The 21093-nt window shown below is 44.0% G+C and overlaps 1 protein-coding gene across 1 annotated transcript; it reads right to left on the bottom strand.

The window, feature by feature from the left end:
- Nucleotides 1–1922: 1922 nt before the first annotated feature.
- LOC124550862 (galactoside 2-alpha-L-fucosyltransferase Sec1-like) lies at nucleotides 1923–20802 on the bottom strand. The gene is made up of 2 exons (XM_047125604.1): nucleotides 20691–20802; nucleotides 1923–2190 (listed from the first exon to the last, which is right to left on the bottom strand). Exons 1-2 carry the CDS (start codon nucleotides 20799–20801, stop codon nucleotides 1954–1956), a joined length of 348 nt encoding a protein of 115 aa, XP_046981560.1. The 5' UTR covers nucleotide 20802; the 3' UTR covers nucleotides 1923–1953.
- Between the last annotated feature and the right edge of the window lie 291 nt (nucleotides 20803–21093).

Consider the following 21093-nt stretch of genomic DNA (forward strand, 5'->3'; position numbering starts at 1 on the left):
AAATTTCTGTGAAAGTTTATTACCAACTTTCACTTGGCAAATGTTATCTTTATACATCTGTTGTATTATTTTAATCAAGGAAGGGTTTATGTTTGCCATATGCAGTGCTCTCCAAAGTAATTTTCTTGGAACAGTACCATACGCTTTTTCTAGATCTATGAAAATTAATCCTATATTTTTTGATTTTTCCCTATGTTTCTCCAAAATCTGTCATAATGTGAAAATATGGTCTACACATGATCTCCCAGCCGTGGATCAACATTGTTCTTCTTGGGTTCTAAAATTTTTTTCAGTTTGTTTTTAATTACTTTCGCAAAAATTCTCATTAATGTGATTGTAACACAAATTCCTCGATAGTTCGAACAAATTTTGCCATCCCCTTTCTTAAATATTGTATTAATGTAACCTAGCTTTATCTCGTTGGGTATTGAATCTCCATGTATCATTTTGTTGAAGAGCTGTGTTATCAGTTTCACAATTTTGTCACCACCGTATTTCAGACACTCCAGATTGATATTGCCTGGTCCCGGTGATTTACCATTCTTTCCTGTTCTCAACGCCTGAAGTACTTCACTTTCTAAAATCTGGATCTCGTCATCTTCATGTCCTTTATCTTCCCCTGTTCCTTCTTCTAGATATTCTTCTCTGTCCTCATTTAATAATTTTTGGAAATACTCTCCCCATTCCTTTTGTGTTATCAGTTGGAGGTTAGTTTTGCTTTTTGTATCCTGTTGTTTATGAAGTGATATCTATGATAGGTAGGCGGTTCTTACCACACAGCAACTATTGCCTGACAGTAAGTGATACGTATAGGAAGTTCGGCTGAAATCGGTTCAGTAGTTTAGAAGGAGATGTAGAACAATTAAAATAGGTAGTGTGAATTGTAGAGAAAAATTTATGGCTAGGTATAATGCCGAGTCTCACTGTTCCGTTTGTGCACCTGGAAGCTTTACACAACCATCAAGGTGAGTGAGCGAACTTCTGGATCCACACTGCGCGGAAATCGAATTGTGGGGAACGAGTGCCTTTGCCACCTCTAATCGTCATTCACTATGGCTGGATAGTTAATTTCTTAATGGTGGGAAGCATACATTGCTATCATCTCTGTTGAAATTCACTTATTCTTGCAGATCTCAACTTTCGGACACTCCATTTACAAATATTACATTATTTTGTTAGAACTCTTACATTATCAAAATGTACATCCTGGCCACAATGCCCCTTGTAATCCACTAGTGACGATTTCACCCTGTGCTTGAAACTTGAGTGGCTTTTCTGTTTTTCGCTGTGTTCTTTTGTTGTCCGCAGCTCGTGGTCGTGCGGTAGCGTTCTCGCTTCCCACGCCCGGGTTCCCGGGTTCGGTTCCCGGCGGGGTCAGGGATTTTCTCTGCCTCGTGATGACTGGGTGTTGTGTGATGTCCTTAGGTTAGTTAGGTTTAAGTAATTCTAAGTTCTAGGGGACTGATGACCATAGATGTTAAGTCCCATAGTGCTCAGAGCCATTTGAACCATTTTTGTTCTTTTATTGTTCCCATAGTTTTTTAAAGTCTGGAGAAGAAATGGAAAATGAGTACAGTGTGGTCTAACCCTCAGAAGATTTTTTATGTTTGATAACAGATTAGAAATCCACTTACTTTAACAAATTGGGGAAGAAATAGAAGTTTTCACAGTGCTATTCATGCCACAGACAGGGCCCTAACAGGTGACACGCCATTGTGGGAACAACGACATCATCCTCTGGGATGATGTGGGTGGAGGCATCGTAAGACGAATCCATTAGTGCGGCACTAGTGATGTCACGTTCTGGGATAATGCGAACAATGGTCACTGGGAGATGAGGCACCAGTATACTATTAGTGATGTCACCCTTTAGGATGAGACAAACAGGAGCTGCTATGGGACGACGTACCAGTGTGAGAGCAGTGACTTCATCCTTTGGGATGGAGCGAGTAGCTATGGAATGAGACGCCAGTGAGGGACCAGTGATGTCATCATCTGAGGGGCAGGCTGTGGGTGAGCGCCGTGGTGGGCTGTGTCGTACATGATGGTCCGGCCGCCGGACAGGATGGCTGCGGTCAGCCCGAAGGTGCCGTAGGCCATGATGAGGTGCTGGCACGAGGATAGAAGGCACAAGTCGTCCACAGGCCTCCTCGATGACATCAAGAACCCCACGCTGGCGGCCGCATCTGCCTGGGACAGAACAATACTGGACTGCATAAATCGCAACAGCAACTCAGACGAAGTAGAACTTCAGTTGCTGATTACCAACCTTACCCTAATAACTTATTTAACTCAATCTCAAACTTTACAAGAAGCGTACTGATATCTGTCTACAGTTCGTTGTTCGATATTTGTACAATGAGGTGACAAAAGTTACGGGATAGCTGTATGGACATATACAGATGGCGGTAATATCGAGTACATAAACTATAAGAGGGCAGTGCATTGGCGGAGCTGTCGTTTGTACTCAGGTGATTCATGTGAAAAAGTTCCCATCATGATCAGTTAGGGAATTCAATATTCCGAGATCCACAGTGTCAAGAGTGTGAAGAGAAAGGAAGCGTTAGCGACAGCCCCGGACATTTGCACAAGCCCCGCCCATTTACTCCCCTCCACAACTACCCCCTGCCACACCAACCAAGAGCGCACCAATATTATCTTTGGTAGTCCTCATCACTGTCGTGTTTTTGTTCGTCGTTTTTTAATTTACAACGGTTGTTCATACTAGCAGTGTTGTGCTATTAGTACTTCTTAGCAGTTTGTGTAATACTGTCAAAATGAAACATAGATATGCACTCTCAATAAAGTTATCAAACACAAGGTACCTAATCTTGACTGTTGTGGCTAACTGCTGTCAAAACTGATATCTAACAGACACTAAAGTACGATAAGATGTGTTGGAATGACACTGAAGAAATTATGTACATATGTTTAACAATAGACAGCTCTAAAGCTCTCAAACGCTGAAGAAGAACTCAAAATAATTTCGTGTCTGCTATAAGCAAGCAGTCATAAGAGTTCACAAGTAAAAATTCACCCATTACACAGGCAAATATTAATGAAGAATGGCACTGTATAAATATCTGTCTGCTTGCATTACGCACTTCTACATTATCCGACTCTTATATTCTTTAGTCTTAATGAGGTAATCAGAAACAAACCAAGACATCGACTTTGCCTTGATTATGCACAACATTGACTTTAGACAATCGAGATAATGGACAGCATCCTTGGCGATACCACCAATTAATATTTCCCAACAGAATTTCTTACACTACGCGAGGTGACGGAAATTTGCGCTCACTGCAGTTAACAAATATCAGATTCCTTGATATAGTGCAGATGGAAGATCATGAAATAAAAAAAAGACAGTGTGGATACCATTTTCATTTTTCATTCTTATTGATGATTTTTCAACTCGCATATTCAATGAACATATTTCTAATTCTTTTCACAATGGTACCGGAAAAACTGTATTTCGTACTAATTACTGATTTTCTCCCTTATTATGACTGGCAAATCTGTGATACGAAAAACTTTGATGTTGGAACATGCGGCAGCCCATGGGCGGAGCTTAGGATATGGATTGGTGTGGGGCGGTGGGGGGGGAGATTGGGCGGGACTTGTGCACCGTCCGGGGCTGTCGAGAATACCACATTTCAGGCATTACCTCTCACCACGAGCTTTACTTAACGTCCGAGAGCAGCAGTGTTTGCGTAGAGTTGTTAGTGGCAACAGACAAGTTGAACTGCGTGAAACACGGCATCGCCTGCAGCACATCTCCTCGACTCGTGACCATATCAGCTGGGCCCTAGAGGACTGGAAAGCAGTAGCCTCATCAGATAAGTCTCAATTTCTGTTGGTTAGAGATGATGGTAGGGTTCGAGTGTGGCGCAGACCCCACGAAGCCAGGGACCCAAGTTGTCAACAAGGCACTGTACAAGCTGTGCTGGCTCCACAGTGGTGTGCACTGTGTTTATATTTGAATGGACTGGGTTCTCTGGTCCAACTGAACCGATAATTGACTGGAAATGGTTATGTTCGGCTATTTTGAGACTATTTCCAATCATTCAACGACGAAATTTTTATGGGTGACATTGTACCGTGATACTGGGCCACAATTGATGGCGACTGGTTTGAAGAATATTCTGGACAGTTCGACAGATTGATTAGGCCACCAAGATTTACTGACATGAATCCCATCGAAGTTTTATGGCACACAATCGAGAGGTCACTTCGTGTACAAAATCATGCACTGCCAACACTTTCGAAACTATGGACGGTTATAGAGGCAACAAGGTTCAGTATTTTTTCTAGGGACTTCCAACGACTTGTTGAGTCCACCCCACGTAGAGTTGTTGCACCAATCTGGGCAAAAGGAGGCCTGACACGACATTAGTAGGTATCCCTCGGCCTTTGTCACCTCAGTGTATGTGGCAGCCTGTAGTGGTTCGAATATTTCGGTTCACCACCACAAAGCTAGAAGCGTCGTATTGAAGCACAGTTAGGTATTAGTAGATGTCTTTGTTAAAATTGTGACTAACGTGAGCTACTTGTTGTAAGAGGAGGGGACAAGCGAATATTTGGCGTCGTGTGACTCGTGGTCACATATGGAAGGGAATTTTGTACAATGGCCGCTTCTTGGGACAGAAAATTATATCTAGGCCATTACGTTAAAAGTTGAAAGAGGTATTATCAGTCCCATGCCTCGTGTGAAGCCGATCTTGTCAGGAAACTTAACAGAGACAAATTCTTCTGGTGAAACTGTGGAAGGAGCGTGTCTGTGACACCAATTGTATGGAAAGCAGTTTCTCTGAAGTTATTTAATTTTCTTTTCAAATTTGTTTAATTTATTGCATATTTAGGTGCCTTTTGCTTAGCATTAAAAAAAGGTTGTACATTTTGCATTTATTTCTTGCGCCAGCAAATATTGGTTTCAGAAATAAAAAAAGTCGAATAATAGGTTACAAAGAAAAATTCAATCAGTTAACTGTAACGGAGGATGTTTGTTGATGCGATGATGTCCTACAAGGCTTTTCTAAGGAAAGCTCACAGCCCCTGGAACTGGCTGTGAAGATGACAGGAAAGACAAAGATAAGCTGTAGATTACCACGACCAAAGGCTAGTGGAGTATTGGGGGATACCTCGGAAAGACATCAAGTCATGCACCGGTTGCTCGTTCTTGGTGTTACTATGCTGTTTGGCTATGTACAATGTTGAAGTTTTACCTGCCACTGGTTAAGCACTAGGTGATTTGGACAAGGAATTCCCCATCATCATCGTCTGTGCTGTCGTTTGAGCCTCTGAAGTGTCTATTACGTTGATTGTCTGTTGCGTCCTGGTTCTCATGTCAGGTCCATTTTGCCGTTGTTTTTTACTGGTGGTGCAGGGCCTTTCAGATCGAGTCTGTCGCACTGTCGATTTCTTTCCACGATATTTCGTCTCTAATCGCATTGTACCGGTACTCGTCTGTGTGCTCTACTCGTCTGGCCTTTGTGATAAGTGTTTAACGTGTTGCGAGTGTGCTCTGGGGAGTCTTTCTGCCCATAAGTAGGGCCTACATTATTCTCTTCCACTGAAAGCATATGGTGTGAATGCATTCGTTAAGGATTATGTCCTCACAGGAAGTACATCATGCCTTTGCTTGGGTCTTTGTAGATAGATATTTGGATTAGACTGAGAACGTACAGTAAGTACGTTGTGAAAGAAGGCCTCAGAATTGCCATGTCCTAGCAAAATATAAGAAATTCTTCCCTCTTGACCTGAAAAAGAAACTTGTTCAAACAATTATACTCCAGTTATCTATCACAGCGATGATGTCCTACAAGGCCTTTCTAAGGAAAGCTCACAGCGCCTGCAACTCGCTGTGAATGCCTGTGTTCGTTATGTTTGTGATGTTTGACTATTTGATCACATTTCACCACCAGATGCACAGCTGTCGTGAAGAGAGTTCCATGCTCCAGGTCTTCCCTACTGTTCTATCAGTGAACACTGTCCCCATATCTCCCCCCGGCCTTAACGCTCTTGTCAGAACAAGATGGCAGAAACACCTGTTTACGTCAGAGCAAAATGTTTACTGTCCCACCCCATCGCACAGCTATTTTCTCGAAACCCTTCTCAGACACCAACTCTGGAATAATCTCCCGCATTATATAGGAGAAATTAGTAACATCCCCAACTTCAGAAGACAGTCAATGAGATACATGCTATGGCAACAGTAATGATTACCCACGTACATCCTTCTTGCGAACCTGATCTTCTTCATTTCTTAGAATTCTTAGTCGATGAAGTCTCCTTAAATTTCCTTTTGTCGGAAGTCAATGCATCACAAAACATCTATTCGGTACACTTATAAATTCTTTCCATATCTGCAACGATCATCATTGTTATTACTGTCGTACTTATTGTCACTATTATTATTGTTGTTGTTGTTGTTATTACTACTATCACTATTAGTTGCAGCAGCTGCACTAGTAAAAGTACTGCCACTATTAACCCGGGAAACGGCCTTGCCGCAGGGGATACACCGGTTCCCGTGAGATGACCGAAGTTAAGCGCTGTCGGACGTGACTGGCACTTGGATGGGTGACCATCCTGCCGCCATGCGCTGTTGCCATTTTTCGAGGGGGTGCACTCAGCCTCGTCATGCCAATTGAGGAGCTACTCGACCGAATAGTAGCGGATCCGGTCAAAGAAAACCATCATAACGACCAGGAGAGCAGTGTGCTGACCACACGCCCCTCCTATCCGCATCCTCAACTGAGGATGACCCGGCGGTCGGATGGTCCCGATGGGCCACTTGTGGCCTGAAGACGGAGTGCTCACTATTAACTTCATTAGTTCATAGTCAGAATTATTTATTCACGCTGCCATTTCAGACACTCAAATCATTTTAATACTAGTTATCATTCCACAATTGTTATTTCTTAGGTAACTACGATGTAAAGAAGGTACTGGTCCCATGTAACAGAGCCTGACAGTCCTAATGATATCATGTTAAATAAATAAGTAAATAAACAATCAAATATTACTAACAGTTCCCTGATTTTGGATAACAAGGTGTAAACCCTTCTGCCCTTATTACTGTTGTCGCATTCACGCTGCCAGCTATCTGACAGCCCTCTCTTTAAGTGGCGTTTATCTCTTTATTTCTTCGCCTGTTGCAGCAGTTGTCTTGCCCAACCTTCCCTGCGGCCCAGTGTCTCATGGTATAGTCTACTGGGTACAGTCCCAAGACCACACACAGATCTCCAAACAATGTGTCCTCAAAACCCCCCAAATGCCAGAGTAGCGCACTTCTTTGCCTACATCAGTTGTGGAAGAAACGCCAAAGGTTTTCGAGATGTAACCAGAGCCACTTGTAGATGGACAGTGTCAGAGAGGAGACGAGTTATTCGGTCATGTCCATACAGGATGCGCCTCTGCCTCAGACTGCAGCATTGCAATTTCAGCCGCCCTCTTAGGGCCTTGCCTAACCACACCTTCAGAAATCGTGAAAATTCGGGAACAAACAGCCAAATATTTGTGATACTCAGGGAATATAATCGCCATTCCTGCTCTCCCGTGCAGCACTCCAGCCATTGTCGCAACAGCAACTCAAATTTTCAGCACGAAGGTAAACCCTCCATGTGTAGCAAACTCCTGGTGCAAACGGTCCTCCGTTTCCTCCAACGCTCATCTTGAAACACTCCCTTATTAACCCACCGTTATTGACTAGTGGATTATAGCCTAACACTTTAGTATAGTTTGACCGTGTGCAATTAATAAACATTGATTGGTTAATATTTGCATGGGAGTTGTTTCGTATCAAATCCTACAAAGCTAATTAGGATGTCAGGTAGCAATAATCGGAACATACTTTGTTGTTAAGGTTCTATATAGTCTAAACAGTACAAATGAGGCAGTTACTCCCTTAGTCTGACAAAGTAATAACGGTTTACTCATCACAGGTCTCCTGTTAATATCGTCACACGCCAACGTTCTTCATGTGGCTCTGAATGCACAATCCACACTGCAATTCAAATCGTGGGTGCCTGGAGCGGCTGTCGCATAATGACGGTGCACAAATGAACACTTAAACACACCAACAAATCACTCAGTCAATGCCATTTACTTATTTCCTAGAGGCCAGGAAGGTCGCAGTTCGTAGTAATAGATGGCAAATCATCGAGTAAAACTGAAGTGATATCAGGTGTTCCCCAGGGAAGCGTCCTCGGACCTCTGCTGTTCCTGATCTATATAAATGACCTGGGTGACAATCTGAGCAGTTCTTTTAGGTTGTTCGCAGATGATGCTGTAATTTACCGTCTAGTAAGGTCATCCGAAGACCAGTATCAGTTGCAAAGCGATTTAGAAAAGATTGTTACATGGTGTGGCAGGTGGCAGTTGACGCTAAATAACGAAAAGTGTGAGGTGATCCACATGAGTTCCAAAAGAAATCCGTTGGAATTCGATTACTCGATAAATAGTGCAATTCTCAGGGCTGTCAACTCAACTAAGTACCTGGGTGTCAAAATTACGAACAACTTCAGTTGGAAAGGCCACATAGATAATATTGTGGGAAAGGCGAGCCAAAGGTTGCGTTTCATTGGCAGGACACTCAGAAGATGCAACAAGTCCACTAAAGAGACAGCTTACACTACACTCGTTCGTCCTCTGTTAGAATATTGCTACGCGGTGTGGGATCCTTACCGGGTGGGATTGACGGAGGACATCGAAAGGGTGCAATAAAGGGCAGCTCGTTTTGTATTATCAAGTAATAGGGGAGAGAGTGTGGCAGATATGATACGCGAAGGGGGATGGAAGTCATTAAAGCAAAGACGTTTTTCGTCTCGGCGAGATCTATTTACGAAATTTCAGTCACCAACTTTCTCTTCCGAATGCGAAAATATTTTGTTGAGCCCAACCTACATAGGTAGGAATGATCATCGTTATTCCCGTGCGCTGTTCGGGAGTGGAATGGTAGGGAGATGGTATGATTGTGGTTCGATGAACCCTCTGCCAAGCACTTGAATGTGAATTGCAGAGTAATCATGTAGATGAAGGTCAGGCCCACGGCGTTGGGTGACACACACAGCAGTTAAGCAATTGTAAATGCGGTCGACCGCCATCCTCGCTTAGCCGCCAACAACTTACTCGCTCGGAGTCTCAACACTGACCACTGGCGCACCGGGCGCTAAACTATCGATAGTACCTACTGCGACCTGCGCGAGGCAAAGATATATTGTTCAGGACACGTAAGGGGCGGTTGACCCTTTACAGTCTGACTTCGTGCTATTCTACCATCACAAGTTGTGCATTGATGTGCACTAAGAATGTATGCTGGTTTCACCAGTAGTTCTGTGTTTGTAAATTCAGCGAAACTCATAGATTCTCTATTGCTACGCCGCTCATTTTGCAGCTCTGGAACCTATCCAAGGTCACAATACTGGTGTCTAACCCTTCAAGCAAGATCGAACTTTGATCCAGAGCATCTCTGTTACGATTAAACTATGTCGTTTCCTTCTTTTAGAAGAATCGTAGATTTCCTTTAATCCGGCGACCGTGTTTTAATGAATTATTTCAGTGCCATGAAATACTGACTGATCTCAGGCGGAGGCCTATAAAGCGTTCTACAACAACTCCTTTCACGTCCCCTCTACATCTATAATGACCTCGTCGAGTTTAAGCCAAACTTTTTTTCCGTTGAGATTTTCACATCCATTCTAGAGTTAAGGACCCAATTCCCTTACATGACTTTCCAACCTGCTTCTAGAAGCTAGAGATGTGCTATGTCCACAGTATTTTTGTCAGCCAGTAAGTATAGGAAGTTTGATTGAAGTTAATCCACACTTACCAATGGTGGTGATGCGTCTGTTCTTCAGCTCAGTGTGCCAAATAAGGATTATATGTTCCCACTATATGTGACTTGGGGTTATTTAAATAATGTAACACATAGAATGATGCACAGTCACATCAATTAATCTTTCGAAACAGGGGCAACAATGTTGTTGTTGTTGTTGTTGTTGTGGTCTTCAGTCCTGAGACTGGTTTGATGCAGCTCTCCATGCTACTCTATCCCGTGCAAGCTGCTTCATCTCCCATTACCTACTGCAACCTACATCCTTCTGAATCTACTTAGTGTATTCATTTCTTGGTCTACGATTTTTACCCTCCACGTTGCCCTCCAATACTAAATTGGTGATCCCTTGATGTCTCAGAATATTTCCCACTAACCGATCCCTTCTTCTAGTCACGTTGTGCCACAAACTCCTCTTCTCCCCAATTCTATTCAATACCTCCTCATTAGGTATGTGATCTACCCATCTAGTCTTCAGCATCCTTCTGTAGCACCACATTTCGAAAGCTTCTATTCTCTTCTTGTCCAAACTATCTATCGTCCATGTTTCTGTGGTGTCACCGCCAGACACCACACTTGCTAGGTGGTAGCTTTAAATCGGCCGCGGTCCACTAGTACATGTCGGACCCGCGTGTCGCCAGTGTGTGATCGCAGACCGAGCGCCACCACAAGGCAGGTCTCGAGATACGGACTAGCACTCGCCCCAGTTGTACGGACGACTTTGCTAGCGACTACATGGACGAAGCATTGCTCATTAGCCGAGCCAATAGTTAGAATAGCCTTCAGCTAAGTCAATGGCTACGACCTAGCAAGGCGCCATTAGTAACATTGCATGTATCTAAAGAGACTCACTTGTATCGCCACAATCTCCAGATATACCAAAAGGATGGATTAAAGTTAAGTATTCCAGAAGCTACGTACTTTTCTTTATAGCATTCATTACGTATCCTGTTTCAGACCTCACGCCATCCTGCTTTAGCTTAGCGCGTGCCTTTCTGCTTCCTCTCATTGTGTCTAGGCTGTCTTGTCTAGACACAACAGTTTCAATTCCATATATGGCTACACTCCATACAAATACTTTCAGAAACGACTTCCTGATACTTAAATCTATACTCGATGTTAACAAATTTCTCTTCTTCAGAAACGCTTTCCTTGCCATTGCCAGCCTACATTTTATATCCTCTCTGCTTCGACCATCATCAGTTATTTTGCTCCCCAAATAGCAAAACTCCTTTACTACTTTAAGTGTCTCATTCCCTAATCTAATTCCCTCAGCATTATCGGAGTAAAGTCGACTACATTCCATTATCCTCGTTTTGCTTTTGTTGTTGTTCATCTTATATCCTCCTTTCAAGACACTGTCTATTCCGTTCAACTGCTCTTCCAAGTCCTTTGCTGTCTCTGAATGAATTACGATGTCATCGGCGAACCTTAAAGTTTTATTTCTTCTCCATGGATTTTAATACCTACTCCGAATTTTTCTTTTGTTTCCTTCACTGCTTGCTCAATATACAGATTGAATAACATCGGGGAGAGGCGACAATATCGGGACATAAACTCAGTGGTTCATGTATTGCTCCATCCGCATTTTCGTAATCGACTTCTCAGTAATTTAAGGTGTCTACGGGGCGCGCAGAAACTCTTTACAAACAGACAGGCCACATCAAATTAAAAAAAAGTAATCGAGGATGGAGATGACAAGTGTAAATTATTAACAACAACGCAGGGAATCATACATGGATGTGATATGTCTCCATCTGTTTTGAAGATCTACACTGGAGATCTGGACAGGGGTTGGGAACAAAATAGCACATACGGCATAAAGATCAACGGGGAGAACCGTTTTAAAACGGTATTTCACACTTATGACGCGTGGTCAAGGGGTGCCGGCACGGTAGCTCTGCGTGTTCGGTCAGAGGCTTAGCTGCCCATTGTACTAAAAAAACTGAGTTGACGGAGCAACGAACCAGCGTCATGGGACGTCCGCTACAAACGAATACAACGATCATTAACGAACAAAATGAGATAAAAAAAGGGGCAGCGTCAAGTAAAAAACTGTATTTGGTCTCAGATTAGAACCCTGCCACCGCTCAAATTTTGAATAAAAATCATCAAAATTGACATCCAAAGAATTCCGGCATAAAAAGACACCCTCATTCTGCCAACGGCCTTGTCAAAGAGGGCAGAGGAGGAGACAGAGGTTCAGGGCACTCTCTTGCCCTTGGGTTTCGAAACTGCCCCTAGAGACAGAAGAATGAGCAATGATTAACGGCATGATGCTTCAAAAGGCTATGATGATGATGTCTGATTTTGGGGCGCTCAACTGCGCGGTCATCAGCGCCCGTACGAAGTCGCAATTTTTACACAGTCCAGTTTTTTTTGCACAGTCCAATCTAGTTACCGTCACGAATGATGATGATGATGATGATGATGAAGACAACACAAACACCCAGTCCCTGGGCAAAGAAAAATCCACAACCCGGCCGGGAATCGAACCCGAGACCCTGTGATCCAGCGGTAGCAATGCTAGCCACCAGTCCACGAACTGCCGACTTCAGAAGGCAATGGAAACCACTGCATTCAAGATACATAATGTGTATCCACAGAACGTGTAGCCTGTAACTGGAAAAGTGTCATGACGATTGCCCCAAAGGCAAAAGATTCTGGAATAGTCCCCCATTCGGAACTCCGGGAGGAGACTGCCAAGGGGGATGGGGGAGTAACCAACGAAGGGATAACGTTCTATGGGTTGGGGCGCAGAAGGCCAGAAGTAGTGGTAGGGAAGCTAGAAAATCTGAAAAGGGAAATGCTAATCTCAATCTAGATATAGTGAAGGCCAGTGAAGTGAAACGGAAAAAAGACAAGGATTTTTGGTCAGTTGTGTATAGTGCAATATCGAAAGCAGCAGAAAATGATATGACAGGCGTACATTCGCTATGAATAGGAATGTAGGGCAGAGAGTGAGTTACTGTGCACAGTTCAGTGATAGGGTAGTCCTCATTAGAATCGACGGTAAATCAACGCCGACAACGATAGTTCAGGTATGCGTGCTTACGTCGCAAGCTGAAGATCAAGAGACAGAGAAAGTGTATGAGAACGCTGAAAGACTAATTCAGTACGTAACGGGAGTCGAAAATCTAATAGCCATAAGGGACTGGAATGCAGTTGTACAGGAAGGGGTAGAAGGAAGGGTTACGGGAGAATATGGGCTTGGTACTAGGAGTGAGAGAAGATAAAGGCTAATTAACTTCTGCAATAAATTTACTAACAGCAAATACTTTGTTCAACAATCGCAAGAGGAGGTGGTATACTTGGAAAAGGCTGAGAGATACGGGAAAATTTCAGTTACATCGCATCATGATCAGGAAGAGATTCCAAAATCAGATACAGGTGTGTGAGACGTTCCCAGGAGCAGATATAGACACAGATCACAGTTTAGTAATGATTGCCTGAAGTTTAAGAGACTAGTCAGGAAGAATCAATATGCAAAAAAGTGGGACACAGAAGTAGTAAGTTCTCTACAGATATAGATACTGTGATACAGAACAGCTAAGCAGGCAATTCAATTGAAGAGGAATGGACATCTCTAAAAAGGGCGATCTCTGAAGTTGGGAAGAGAAACGTAAGTACAAATACGGTAACTGCAAAGAAACCATGTGTAACAGAAGAAATACTTCAGCTGGTCGACGATAGAATGAAATATAAAAATGTTCAGCGAAATTCAGGAATGCAGAAATATAAGTTGGTTACGAGTCAAGTAAATAGGAAGTGCAGGGAATCTAAGACAAAGTGGAAGCATGAAAAGTGTGAAGGAATGATTGTTGGAAGGACAGCATATAGAAAAGCAAGGGTGGTAACATTAAGAGTGCAACGGGAATTCAACTTTTAAATGCAGAGGAGAGAGCGGAGAGGTGGAAAGAGTACATTAAGGCCTGTATGAGAGGGAAGACTTTTATGGTGTGATAAAAGAAGAAACAGGAGAAGATATAGAAGAGATAGGGGATCGAGTATTAGAATCAGAATTTAAAAGAGCTTTGGGAAATTTAACATCCGAGGTCATCAGTCCCCTAGAACTTAGAACTACTTAAACCTAACTAACCTAAGGGCATCACATATATTCATGCCTGAGGCAGGATTCGAACCTGCTACTGTAGCAGTCGCGCGGTTCCAGACTGAAGCGTCTAGAACCGCTCGGCCACAACGGGCGGCTACACCAGGAGAGAAAGGAGAGCTCCGCCGCTGTGGCCCGGGGGGCCGTCCGACCGCCATGTCAGCCCCTGCTGCTGGTGTCACCCAATGGGCCACGGGGTCAGCACAGCGCACCCAGGAGACCTTCGAGCTGCTACTTCTCACTTAAGTAGCTCCAAAATGGCACCGTGAGGCTGAGTGTATTCCGTTCCAATCCTACCACTGAGGAAAATGCCCTGGCAGAATTGTGAATAGAACCCAGATCCTCTGCGTGGCTGTCAGCTACTGAGTCACACACCTACACTTGGAGGATAATATTTTTTCCGGTATTTATCTTGTCCACGTGCAACCCATCCTAGAATCTTGCTGAAGTGTACGAGACCCATATCAAGGGATACTGAATGTGCACAAAGAAGGGTAGCACAAATGGTCACAGTTTTGTTGGACAAATGGGAGAGCGTCACGGAGATTCTCGAAGAACTGAATTGGCAAATGGAAGAAGATGGATGCAAACTATCCAACAAAAGCCTCTTTAGTAAGTTTCAAGAACCAACTGTAGATGCCGGCCGAAGTGGCCGTGCGGTTAAAGGCGCTGCAGTCTGGAACCGCAAGACCGCTACGGTCGCAGTTTCGAATCCTGCCTCGGGCATGGATGTTTGTGATGTCCTTAGGTTAGTTGGGTTTAACTAGTGCTAAGTTCTAGGGGACTAATGACCTCAGCAGTTGAGTCCCATAGTGCTCAGAGCCAACTGTAGATGATGAGTCTAGGAACATACTACAAACTCCTACATAATTCTTCTATGGGAAATGAAGACTAGATTAGACTAGCTATAGTGCGTACAGAGACAGTCTAGTAATCATTCTTCCTGTGATCGATATGGGAAAGGAACGGGCACATTTGGTTCAAATGGCTCTGAGCACTATGGGATTTAACTTCTGAGGTCATCAGTCCCCTAGAACTTAGAACTACTTAAACCTTACTAACCTAAGTACATCACACACATCCATGCCCGAGGCAGGATTCAAACCTGCGACTGTAGCGGTCGCGCGGTTCCAGACTGTAGCGCCTAGAACCGCTCGGCCACTCCGGCGAACGGGCACATTTCCTAATTGCTGGAACAACGGGAAGCACCCTGTGCCACGGACGTCCAGTGCTTTTGCAGAGTAAGGTTGTAGGGTGTAGGTGGAACCAGTGTGTGTCTTCTGTATATGAATTGTGTAAATTAGGTTCTGCGTTTCATGGTAATTTTCGCTGTTTGTAGATGATATTTTCTTGGGCAGAGATTGATGTACACCCCAACATTGGCATAAACGGCCATGGGAAACCGCCTAAAAACTTCATTTGAGCAACCACTGTACCAGACCAGTAGTACTTAACCTAACACATGGCCCCAAACAGCCATGGAACAGCTCCCCGTGTAACGAGCTAGCACTCTACGTATTAAGCTACACAAGCAGGTTAGACCACTGGAAAATAACAACACTTGCAGCGAAAATTTTGGGAAAGAGACTTTTATAAATCCGGCTTAATATACCCCAGTGTCATACTTGTTACGTGATATAAGAAACATGAAGAGCATCAATGATGAACTACAGCGTTTTATTGAACGACATTGCCCACAGTAAGCTTGTAGCCGCTATGTACACATACGGCTCTAAAACAGAAGAGCGAGTGGGATGCGCCTTCTTCATCCCCTCTAATGACACGTATGATTGTGCTTCCATCTGAATCCTCTGCCTATATAGCAGAGGGTATTTGTTATGCAACACAGATATTTAAGTTAATATTGATACTAATGAACTTTTTGCAGAAATTATACACTACTGGTCATTACAATTGCTACTCCAAGTAGAAATGCAAATGATAAACTGGTATTCATTGGACAAATATATTATGCTACAACTGACATGTGATTACATTTTTACGCAATTTGGGTGCATAGATCCTGAGACATCAGTACCCAGAATAACCACCTCTGGCCATAATAACGGCCTTGATACGCCTGGGCATTGGGTCAAACAGAGCTTAGATGGCGTGCACAGGTACAGCTGTCCATGCAGCTTCAACTAGATAACACAGTTCATCAAGACTAGTGACTGGCGTATTGTACCGAGCCAGTTGCTCGGCCACCATTGACCAGGCGTTTTCAATTGGTGAGAGATCTGGAGAATGTGCTGGCCAGGGAAGCAGTCGAACATTTTCTGTATCCAGAAAAGCCCGTACAGGACCTGCAACATGCGGTCGTGCATTATCCTGCTGCAATGTAGGGTGTGCAGGGATCGTTGAAGGGTTGAGCCACGGGTCGTAACACATCTGAAATGTAACGACCACTGTTCAAAGTGCCGTCAATGCGAACAAGAGGCGACCGAGATGTGAAACCAGTGGCACCCCATACCATCACGCCGGTTGATACGCCAGTATGAAGACGACGAATACACGCTTCCAATGTGCGTTCGCCGCGATGTCGCCAAACACGGATGCGACCATCATGATGCTGTAAACTGAACCTGGATTCATCCGAAAAAATTACGTTTTGCCATTCCTGCACCCAGATTCGTCGTTGAGTACACCATCGCAGGCGCTCCTGTCTGTGATGCAGCGTCAAGGGTAACCGCAGCCATGGTCTCCGAGCTGATAGTCCATGCTGCTGCAAATGTCGTCGAACTGTTCGTGCAGATAGTTGTTGTCTTGCAAACGTCCCCATATGTTGACTCAGGGATCGAGACGTTGCTGCATGATCCGTTACAACCATGCGGATAAGATGCCTATCATCTCGACTGCTAGTGATACGAGGCCGTTGCGATCCAGCACGGCATTCCGTATTACCCTCCTGAACCCACCAATTCCATATTCTGCTAACAGTCATTGGATCTCGACCAACGCGAGCAGCAATGTCGCGATAAGATAAAACTGCAAACACGTAGGCTACAATCCGACCTTTATCAAAGTCGGAAAAGTGATGGCACGCATTTCTCCTCCTTACAAGAGGCATCACAACAACGTTTCACCAGGCAACGCCGGTCAACTGCTGTTTGTGTATGAGAAATCAACTGGAAACTATCCTCATGTCAGCACGTTGTAGGTGTCGCCACCGGCGCCAACCTTGTGTGAATGCTCTGAAAAGCTAATCATTTGCATATCACAGCATCTTCTTCCTGTCGGTGAAATTTCGCGTCTGTAGCACGTCTTCTTCGTGATGTAGCAATTTCAATGGCAAGTAGTGTAAAATCACAGATTCGACAAGCAGACGCGCATTTTGTATGTATTGGAGGCCATCACAGAAGCAATGAAAAATGAGACAGCCTTTCATTTGCTGTGAATGAAAGGACATCATGGAATTTTACGTAATGAAGTAGTCGAGCTCCTAGCAAAAAGGAGAGCTAGTGAATGACTGTTTCGTCTAACAGCACTCGCTCATAATGATTTAAAACCTTCCATCAAGAAAGCTGCTTACCATAAATGGAATCCTGAATGGCATATATCTCTGCAACAGAAGGCCAGATACCTAGAGGCTATACCTCCTCTGCTGTGCTTCTGCTGTGTGAAGTTAAGAAAACGTCATCTAATGCACATCATTCGTAAGAGACTGGGACATGTGTGAAACGCCACACCTTGTCTCTGTTGGATTCCTTTCATGTTAATTTTTTAAAACTGTTGTCATTTACGGCATACATTCCACTTCTAAATTTACTGTGGTGTTTCTGACTAACTGAGAGAAGACTGAGCAGTGGAACGTGTTACTTTTACACATTATCAAGAACGATCTGTCACACTACCACACTTTAAAACACAGTTTATATGTAATTCATGCCACACAGCCCATACGCAAAACTACATCCGCTTTCATTTATATACTGTATATGATAAGATACTGTCATCCCCCTTCCCTTCTGTGTGAAAGGAAGAATGAGCAAATGTATTTCTAGTCGCATGCTTGATGGTAGCAGACAATCCTGTCTGCTAGAGAACAGTAGGACCAACGTCGGAACAGGTAGCTACGCTTTCTAACAGCAAAGAGGTTTCTGTTCTTACTATGGTCTTGTCTGTCCCTTGTCATGTTGGTATAGGAAGCTGCCTCTCTGGTCATTTCCGTTTTGTATCTGGAAGCAACCTTGGTAGGGACCCACGAGTCAGTCCGCGGCGAGCGTCTGAAGTGGTAAGATCTCTGGCTAAGCGCGTCTCTGCGAAGTCCGTAGGACAATGAGTTTCTTAAGTTCAGCCTAACTGAAAATTTAATCACCTTTATTTCAGGTTTAGGTCTAAAATATCTTACGTTATCTTAAATTGCAACGCAGTGTAATTCGAGTGTGGAGTTTAGAATATCTTACAGTAGTTGCTTTGTCACTACTTTGTGAGTAAAGTGGAAGCACGTGTTGAGGATCCGTAACTCTAACTAAGATCATCTATCTTAAATGCGAATGTGTGTGAGATTATAACGTCTCATCTTGACAATATTTTCCAGTATAGCAACTCTTCTTTATGTTCAACCCACGTGGGGTGTACTTTGTGAGACCAGTACAGGGAGAGGAGTGAGGATGATGAAGAACAAATAGCATTCATTTTGCGATGTGTGCAAAATCACCGGAGATAATACCCTGATCCTGAAAGAAAGACACTGAAAAGAAATTTGTACTAAAACTAGTATTGATTCGTGTTGCATTCACACATTTTGTACTTTTTGTTACTTAGTAAGACTTCAGTTTCTCCAACTTAAATATATTTAAGCATATTTGTGAAACATATATAGCTTTATTTCAATTTTTTGTGCCAGTAGAACAATACACACACTTTTTTCAGTATTTAAGTCTTTTTCAGATCTTTAAGTCTGTTGTACCATTAATTAATTGTAATGAAATTGGACATATTATCAAAAAATGTCAAGAGTTAAAATGGTAGGAGATGCGCACTGAAATCACTTTACATTGTCATGTAATACTCATTTAAGGAACACCCTAATACACACTGAAGGGCCAAAGAAACTGGTACACCTGCCTAACATCGTGTAGGGCCACTGCGAGCAAGCACAACTGCCGCAACACGACGTGGCATGGACTCGACTAATATCTGAAGTAGTGCCGGTGGAACTGACACCATGAATCCTGCAGCCGGGTCCATAAATCCGTAAGATCATGACGGGGTGGAGATCTGTTCTGAATAGCAAGTTGCAAGGCGTCCCAGATATCCCAGATATGCTCCAAATATGTTGATGTCTGGGGATGGTGGTGGTGGTTAGTGTTTAACGTCCCGTCGACAACGAGGTCATTAGAGACGGAGCGCAAGCTCGGGTTAGGGAAGGATTGCGAAGGAAATCGGCCGTGCCATTTCAAAGGAACCATCCCGGCATTTGCCTGAAACGATTTAGGGAAATCACGGAAAACCTAAATCAGGATGGCCGGAGACGGGATTGAACCGTCGTCCTCCTGAATGCGAGTCCAGTGTGCTAACCACTGCGCCACCTCGCTCGGTGATGTCTGGGGAGTTTGGCGGCCAGCGGAAGTGTTTAAACTCAGAAGAGTGTTATTGGAGCCACTCTTTAGGAATTCTGGACTTGTGGGATGTATCATTGTTCTGCTGGAGTTGCCAAAGTCCGTCGGAGTGCACAATGGACATGAATGGGTCAGGTGATAAGTCAGGACGCTTAAGTACGTGTCACTTGTCAGAGTCGTATCTAGACGTATCAGGGGTCCCATATCACCCCATCTGCTCACGCCTCACACCATTACAGAGCCTCCAACAGCTTGAACAGTCCCCTGCTGACATGCAGGGTGAATGGATTAATGACGTTGTCTCGATACGCGTACGCGTCCATCTGCGCCATACAATTTGAAACGAGATCGTTCGACCAGCCAACATGTTTCCAGTCATCAGCAGTTGAATGTCGGTGTTGACGGGCCCAGGCGAGGCGTAAAGTGTAGACGAGTGGGCCTTCGATTCCGAAAAACCCATATCGATGATGTTTCGTTGAATGGTTTGCATGCTGACACTTGTTGACGGGGCAGCATTGAAATTTGCAACAATTTGCGGAAGGTTTGCAGTTCTGTCACGCTGAACAATTCTTTTCAGTCATCGTTGGTCCCATTCTTACAAAACCTTTTTCCGGCCGCAGCGATGTCGGAGATTTGATGTTTTACCGGATTTCTGATATTCACGGTACACTCCTGAAATGCGTACGGGAAAATCCCCACTACATCGCTGCCTCAGAGATGCTATGTTCCATCGCTCGTGTGCCTACTACAGCACCACGTTCAAACTCACTAAAATCTCGCTAACCTGCCGTTGTAGCAGCAGTAACCAACCTAACAACTGCGCCAGACACTTGCTGTCTTATACAGGCGTTGCCGACTGTAGCGTCATATCCTGCCTGTTTACATCTCTCTGTATTTTAATACGCATGCCTGTAGCAGTTTCTTTGGCGCTTGAGTGTATATCTATCCGCTACTGTACATAGGCCTCCTCCATATGTTTCCACTGTTTTAAGTAAGATACTCCACACGCAGTCGTTAAAAAACCTTTCATATATTTCACTATTCACAATGTTGAATGTATTCTGTCAGTTTCCTTTAACTCGAAGTTTTATGTTTACTCTCTACAGTTCTAACAACTGTGTAGTCAATTAATAAACTAATAAAATTATAAAATCAGGTGCACCACTCTGTAACTCACTGAGGCCTTCCTGGTGAGGGCAGGTAGCAGATGCTGTCGGCACCACCGGCTGTCATCGCTGGTGACTGCGAAGGCGACAGCGGCGCACTCGCTGTGCAGGTCTGCCAACATGGCAGCAGCTGCGGCCTCGTAGTAGGCGGGGCCGGCCTCCTGCTGCAGGTGGAACCGCTCCCTCATGTACTGCCCGTAGTCCGTTCTGCGTACGTGAACCCCGACTGTGCACACCTGTGGGCAACATCTCCATCTCAGCAGACAGAAGGTCTAAGTAAAGACACTCGATAAAGCGTACTGCAGTCTCGGCTGTAGGAAGAAATAACTTTCTCACCAGCTTAGGTTGAGTGTGGACAAAATACATTCCCTGACAAAAATAGTGAAGCACTCAGAAGACACCATCAGATGTAAA

This window comes from Schistocerca americana, chromosome 9 (assembly GCF_021461395.2).
Source record: "Schistocerca americana isolate TAMUIC-IGC-003095 chromosome 9, iqSchAmer2.1, whole genome shotgun sequence".
Lineage (NCBI taxonomy): Eukaryota > Metazoa > Arthropoda > Insecta > Orthoptera > Acrididae > Schistocerca > Schistocerca americana.

Bases quoted from the DNA above. Each gene is read 5' to 3' on its own strand.
- LOC124550862 (XM_047125604.1), bottom strand. From the start codon at position 20,801: ATGTTGGCAGACCTGCACAGCGAGTGCGCCGCTGTCGCCTTCGCAGTC. The intron at 2,191-20,690 runs GTGAGTTACAGA...GTTCTGTCCCAG, and splicing joins CCCTCACCAGGAAGGCCTCA to GCAGATGCGGCCGCCAGCGT.